General features: G+C 37.8%; 1 protein-coding gene across 1 annotated transcript in view; it reads right to left on the bottom strand.

Annotated features, from left to right (window-relative positions):
• Window positions 1-1,625: 1,625 nt before the first annotated feature.
• The window catches only part of OOSP3 (oocyte secreted protein family member 3), a 22,053-nt gene continuing 15,904 nt past the window's right edge, over window positions 1,626-7,774 (bottom strand). Inside the window, 3 exon segments of the mRNA XM_055091379.1 lie at window positions 1,626-1,712; window positions 1,714-1,792; window positions 3,998-4,095. Coding sequence (XP_054947354.1) covers window positions 1,626-1,712; window positions 1,714-1,792; window positions 3,998-4,095 — 264 coding nt within the window.

The following is a 7,774-nucleotide window of genomic DNA, read 5'->3' as shown; positions in this document are numbered from 1 at the left end:
AAGCTTTACAAGTGAGGTCATGCTAAAAATATTCTGCAACTCGTCTCTAATAGTATTAAACTGACAGACCTATGGCTTATTCATTGTATCTGCTACATAGGACTTAAAGTTTGAATATATGTTGTTCTCAAAATTTTCCATAAATTCATTCATTTAGTCATTAAAACAGTCCTAGGAGGTAGATATTATTTTCCTCCCATTATACAGATGATCAAGTGATACATGGAGGAATTAAATAACCTGCCCCGAGTCACACAGCTAGTAAGTGGCATGTAATCTGCATAGGATCAGACTCTGAGATAAGGGTTCAAATCTCAAGATTGGTTCAAGAGGAGCACAGTAGTACAATAGCTAATATTGAGGAGGGTTCCTGGTGGGAAGGTGTGCTTAATTAAATGACAGGTGGAACCACTCACTCACCTTTCTGAAAGTCCTTTATCAACTCTAACTTTTCCAACTTCATCTTCACTCACCATAAGAAGTCAAACTAAAAGAATTTGAATGCGTTACCAGACAAACTACCAGTACCTCTGTGAGTGGTTTATTGAATGCTACTAACAGCCGTGTGGGTGACAATAACCCTTCCACACCAACCTCCCAGCTTAGGCCCTGTTTTGAGGTTATTATTCAGACATCAAGAAGTATAGCCACACGCAGTGGTTGAGAATCTGCCTGCTAATGCAGGGGACACGGGTTCGAGCCCTGGTCTGGGAGGATCCCACATGCCGCGGAGCAACTGGGCCCGTGAGCCACAGCTACTGAGCCTGCGCGTCTGGAGCTTGTGCTCCGCAACAAGAGAGGCCGCGATAGTGAGAGGCTTGTGCACCGCGATGAAGAGTGGCCCCCGCTTGCCACAACTAGAGAAAGCCCTCGCACAGAAACGAAGACCCAACACAACCAAAAGTAAAAAGTAAAATAAATAAATAAATAAAAGAAATGCATTTCCATTTAAAAAAAAAAGTATAGCCACAAAGACACGGCATGTTTTATTTGTAAAATCATCTCTCCATAAAAATTATATATTTATATATATCTTATCATAAGAGAATATGCAATGGCTACATTGCCACTTGTTTATAAGGAACACTTTTTTAAAACATATAAAGCATTAGCCACTACCTGAACCCTAACTTCTAGATGAGCTCTCAGGACGTGGCACAGAAAAGTTCCAAAATGGATGGCTTTACCAGCAGAATAAAAAGACAGGGAGTTAATAAACAGCTGCAATGTAGTTGCTGACACACTCAGTACAGAAAACACATTGACTAACACTCTGACCACTGAATATTGAGCATCTACTATGTGCCAGTCGTCAGAGGGAATGGTTGAGGAGATTGAGACACTTGACAATTTTTATCCCAGTAAAAGCTATTTAAAGTGAATGGTTTGCCTATCAGATTATGTTTAAACCAGACTGGAGATTTAATGAATCTGACATGATAACTGGGCTGAGGGAAGATTTATCAATAAGACCAGAACATATATAAACACATGGAAATAGCATTTTTTGCCAAACATGATTGTAATTAATGTAAGACATCACGTAGACACCATTTAAAACAAAAACCAAAAAACCAAAACCGAAACACTAATTAGCAGAGCTTTGGGCTTTTTCTTTCCTTATATCAACCCCAGCACCTGCTGCCTGTTCTAAGGATCCTCACCGAGGAGTGTTGGAAGTATGGAATCCAAGGCAATCCAAACAGGCAAAGGGTCGGTTAAGTTCCAAGAAGAACAAGAAGTGGCAGAGGGAATCTCATTTTTGAACTTTGCAAGATGGTTGTTGATAGTGCTTGTTGGAGTGGCACCCAAAAGTGATGAGCAACAAGTTTTAAAGAAGAGAAAATCTGCATGTCAGGTTAAATTTCAGAATAAACCATCGAGGGCTCCCCTGGTGGCGCAGTGGTTGAGGGTCCGTCTGCCGATGCAGGGGACACGGGTTCGTGCCCCGGTCCGGGAAGATCCCACATGCCGCGGAGCGGCTGGGCCCGTGAGCCATGGCCGCTGGGCCTGCGCGTCCGGAGCCTGTGCTCCGCAGCGGGAGAGGCCACAGCAGTGAGAGGCCCACGTACCGCAAAAAAAAAATTTTTTTAATAAATAAATAAACCATTGAGTCTCATTTTGGCTCGACTCATTGCTGTCCACCCTACTTAAATAGTCACAGGTTCAAGACCACCACCACGCCGCCCCTACTTGATTTTTAAAAATTTTTATTGAAGTGTAATTGACTTACAATATGATTGACTTACAATATGATATTAGTTTTAGGTGTACCATCTATTAAAAATTGGATATTTTTCTAGATTATACTCCATAAAAAGTTGTTATGAAATGTTGACTATTTCCCTGTGCTGCACATTATATCCTCGTAAATTATATTATACCTTGTAGTTTGTACCTCTTAATCCCCTTCACCTCTGTTGCCCCTCCTCTCACTCCCTCCCCTTTGGTAACCACTAGCTTGTTCTCTGTCTGCGTGAGTCTGTTTTATGTTTGCTTTATTTTGCAGAGTCCACCCATCAACAGATGAATGGACAAAGAAGATGTGGTATATATATACAATGGAATATGAGCCATAAAAAAGAATGAAATTTTGACATTTGTGACAACGTTGATTTTGGGGGAGGGGGAGTGGGAATAACACTATTAAGAATTCCCCCTCTGCCTCCCAACGACCCACTATTGAAGAATCTATTCCCCAATATAGAGAATGTTAGCTCTGATAGCCTTATGAAGAAGTTATCCAAAGACAGCTCTCACTAGCATAAAGTAAGAGTCCTAGATCTTTTAAATTTTCCACTCATAAAATACTAGAACAGTAAAAGGGTTATTTCATTGATCCTTAAAATATAAAAAAAATGTTGAGGACATTTTCCCAAAAGCCATAGGGTCATGGTATCTATATTAAACAAGCACCCGAATTCCCTTTTAGAAAAAAACCTTTTTCAATCCAATTATATGCATTCGGGTGTACAGGATTTATCTAAGTTACCAAAATTGGAAAACATTAGGTCTTGTATAGAATAAAGAATTATAAACTGAAGTCAGGATTTAATTTCTTCTAAACGTTTGGCCTTAAAGAGTAGACAGTGAGTGCTTTGTCTACCACTCCTATTTTTCCAAGCATCTCCAGATCTTTAGAGGCAGCTATATGAGATGGTGTGTTTACATCCTGACTTGCCGTTCCTAACGACATGATCTTGAGCGTATCAACCTTTGAGCTCTATTAACCCATTTTACTGTCTTTGTAGTGTTCCCCCAAAGCAGAATCTGACAAAGAGATTTATATACAGGGGATTTATCATAGAAGTGCTCCCAATAAAGCAAAGAGGGAAACAGAAAAGGAAGATAAAGATAACAAAAGTGTGCTATTTCGGTCAAAGTCCTACCCTCAGCAGAACCTGCAAGAAAGCTTTAAAGTCAAATTCTGCCTCACAGTTTGTCCTTGAACCAGGAACAGAGCCAGGCTTTCGATCATAGGGGCAGAGGAAATTTTGTAAACTCCCAGGCCCAGTTGGGGTCAGTAAAGGCCAAACTGCACAGAATCAAGGGGAGGGGCACACAGAAGTGGTAACGACAATCCAAGGGGATCTGGGCAGAGCATCTGCAATGAACAAATGACATGGATAAGTATTTCCCTGGACTGAGGAAATGTGCCCACCAATCATCCCAGGACTCAAACTACACTGAGCTTCACTCTCTAAACATTTTTTTTTGACCTCTAAATCTGGATTATTATTATGTTTTAACATCTTTATTGGAGTATAATTGCTTTACAGTGGTGTGTTAGTTTCTGCTTTATAACAACGTGAATCAGCTATACATATACGTATATCCCCATATCTCCTCCCTCTTGCGTCTCCCTCCCACCCTCCCTACCCTACCCCTCTAGGTGGTCACAAAACACCGAGCTGATCTCCCTGTGCTATAAACATTTTACTTTTAACAAGTAGTTCATAGATGGTAAAATGAGAACCAGCTGGCCTGTGACACTCACCTGAAAACAATACACCTTAAAGGAATTTTTCCAGTGACCTCTTTGTGCATTATGTTACAAGAGAGAACTGAATAAAAAATCACTCCCCTGGAGAAAACCTAATGGGACCAGAAAGACCTTTTTAATTGAAGTATACCATCTCACACAGGAGTTTTAATGAAATTTGAACAAGAAACAGATCAATTTAAGATGTAAGATCTTTACACTAAAGTCTCTTCCCATGGATTCTGAAGAGACTGTTTCCACAAAGACCACTAAGAAAATGCCAACTCAGACTCTGGACCATCGGTGCCACCAGTTAGCATTTCTGGAGACTGAAATTGTGAAATTGAAATGATGAATGGCCAGGCTAGAAACAAAGGCTACAGCTTCTACTTAATAATTTTACTCTGGAGATTTGGCTTTCAACATTACCACAGTGCTAGAAGGATTACAGAGAAGCACTTTTATTTAAAGCCATAATTGGAGTTTTGTGTCTTCTGACTACGTGCTTATTGGGGAGACATTCAAAAACACTGTGTTATGGTAAAATAAAAATTTCCATAATCCTAACACAGGGACAACCTCTGTAAACACATTTAGGTGTATACTTTGGCTATTACTCATTTTTAAATTGTCATACTGGATTACCATTTTTCAACCTGTTAATTTATACAATAAATATTCTCATGTAAATAAAATATTTCCAAGGACATTTAATAGACATATAACATTCAGTAACATATGTTGCTATTAAATGTGTTATTTCAGTCAAAATTCTATCAACTGTATATAAAGTATGGAAAATGGATACTATGTGCTCCTTATTTCTCTTATTAATCAAAAATGTATTCAATAGTAAGTTCCAGTATAGCAGAATAAAGATCACCAAAAATTCACTTCTCCAAAAGGGAACCCTCCCTACACTGTTAGTGTGAATGTAAATTGGTGCAGCCACTATGGAGAACAGTATGGAGGTTCCTTTAAAAACTAAAAATAGAGTTACCATATTATCCAGGATTCCCACTCCTAGGCTTATGTCCAGAGAAAACTCTAATTCAAAAAGATACATGCACCCCAATGTTCACAGCAGCACTGTTTACAGTAGCCAAGACATGGAAGCAACCTAAACGTCCATCAACAGATGAATGGATGAAGAAGATGGGGTATATACACACAATGGAATATTACTCAGCCATAAAAAAGAATGAAGCATTGCCATTTACAGCAACATGGATAGACCTAGGGATTGTCATACTAAGTGAAGTAAGTCAGACAGAGAAATACAAATACCATACGATATCACTTAATGTGTGGAGTTTACAAAATGATACAGATGAACTTATTTACAAAACATAAATAGACCCACAGACATACAAAACAAACTTATGGTTGCCAGAGAGGGAAAAGGTGGGGTAATGGATAAATTAGGAGTTTGGGATTAGCAGACACAAACTACTATATGCAAAATGCATAAACAACAAGGTCCAGCTGTATAGTACAGGGAACTAGATTCAATATCTTGTAATAACTACAATGGAAAAGAATCTGAAAAGAATATATATATATAACGGAATCACTTTGCTGTACATCAGAAACTAACAACATTGTAAATCAACTATATTTCAATTAAAATAAAAAAACAAAAATCCACTTTTCTAAAAAATAAAAGACAAAAAAAACTGGCAGAAACTGTCAAATTTAACTTTCTCACAATTCTAGAAATTAACCTAAGGCTTGCAACCAACCAAGGAGCATGTATTCAAGACTAACGGTGGAATCTCAGTAAGAACAATGAGCTTTGTGACATTCTAACTTGTTCTATGACAATTCCTATCTCCCCAGCTCCATAGTAACCATGAAAACCAACAGCCTAGCAGAACCCGAAGAACACAGAACAGTCTGGGGCTCCCTAAAATCCCATCCCCAGAGAATTGTCATTATTTGAGCTCTCTGGAAGTTTTCCTGAAATCCTGGTCTTAATTTGACTTAACTCAAAATGTGCTCAATTTGAATAGACCTAGATCAAGTAAGCAGATTGAATTAATAATTAAACACTACCCACAAAGAAAAATCCAAGCCTACATGGCTTCACTGGTGAATTCTACCAAACATTTAAAGAATTAATACCAATGCTTCACAAACTCTCCCAAGAAATAGAAGAGGACAAAACTGCTCAACTCATTCTATGAAGCCAGTATTACCCTGATACCAAAACCAGACATCACAAAAAGAACTACAGACCAATATACCGTATGAATGTAGATATGAAATTCCTTAATAAAATACTAGAAAAGTGACACATAGACAAATGGAAAACAATAGGGAGAGCCCAGAAGTAAACCATTATATATATAGTCAATTAATTTATGACAAGAAAAGAATACACATTAGGGAAAGTACAGTCTCTTCAATAAATAGTGTTGGGAAAACTGGACAGCCATATGCAAAAGAATGAACCTGGACCACTATCTTACACCATATATAAAAATTAACCCAAAATGAATCAAAGACTTGACTGTAATATCTGAAACCATAAAACTCCTAGAAGAAAACATAGGCAATATATTTCTTGACACTGGTCTTGGCAATATTTTTTTTGTTTTGTTTTGGATCTGACTCCAAAAGCAAAGGCAACAAAAGTAAGAATAAACAAGTGAACTACATCAAACTAAAAATCTTCTGCACAGCAAAGGAAGTCATCAATAAAATTAAAAGGAAACCTACTGAATGGGAGAAAGTATTTGTAAATCATATATCTGATTAGGGGTTAATATCCAAAATATGTAAAGAACTCATACAATTCAATTTTTTAAAATCCAATTTTTAAAAACAGGCAGAAGATCTGAATAGACATTTTTCCAACGACAACATGCAGATGGCCACCAAGTACATGAAAAAATGCTCAATCATCAGGGAAATGCAAATCAAAACCACAATGAGATATCATCTCACACCTGTTAAAATGGCTATTATCAAAAAGGCAAGAAATAACAAGTGTCAGTGAGGATGTGAAGAAAAGCGAACAATTGTGCACTGTTGGTGGGAATGTAAATTGGTGCAACCACTATGGAAATCAGTATGGAAGTTCCTCAAAAAAAATTAAAAATAGAATTACCATATGATCCAGAAATTCCACTTGTGGGTACTTATATGAAGAAAATGAAAACACCAATTTGAAAAAATTTCTGCACCCCACCATGTTCACTGCAGCATTATTTACAATAGCCAAGACATGGAAACAACCTAAGTGTCTACTGATGAATGAATGGATAAAGAAAATACACACACACACACACACACACACACACACACACAAATGGAATATTATTCCAGCATAAAAAATAAAATCTCACCATTTACAACAACATGGATGGACCTTGAGGGCATTATGCTAAGTGAGATAAGTCAGACACAGAAAGACAAATACGGCATGAGCTCACTTATATATGGAAAGTATATATAATATACTTAAAAAGCAAAAACAAACAAACAAACAAACCCAAGCTCACACAGAGAACAGACTGGTCAGATTGGTGATTACCAGAGGCAGGGATTGGGGGTGGGAAAAATGGGTGAAGAGGGTCAAAAGGTACAAACTTCCAGTTACAAAATCAATAAGTGATGGAGATGTAATGTACAACATAGTGACTCTAATTAATAATACTGTATTGCATATTTTCAGTATACTTTTAAGTATATCTTGAAAGTTCTCATCACAAAAAAATGAAATTTTGGGCTTCCCTGGTGGCGCAGTGGTTGAGAGCCCGCCTGCAGATGCAGGGGACACGGGTTCGT

Source organism: Physeter macrocephalus, chromosome 16 (genome assembly GCF_002837175.3).
Source record: "Physeter macrocephalus isolate SW-GA chromosome 16, ASM283717v5, whole genome shotgun sequence".
Lineage (NCBI taxonomy): Eukaryota > Metazoa > Chordata > Mammalia > Artiodactyla > Physeteridae > Physeter > Physeter macrocephalus.
Note: the sequence above shows the minus strand (reverse complement) of the source record. Positions and strands in the feature narration are given on the sequence as shown.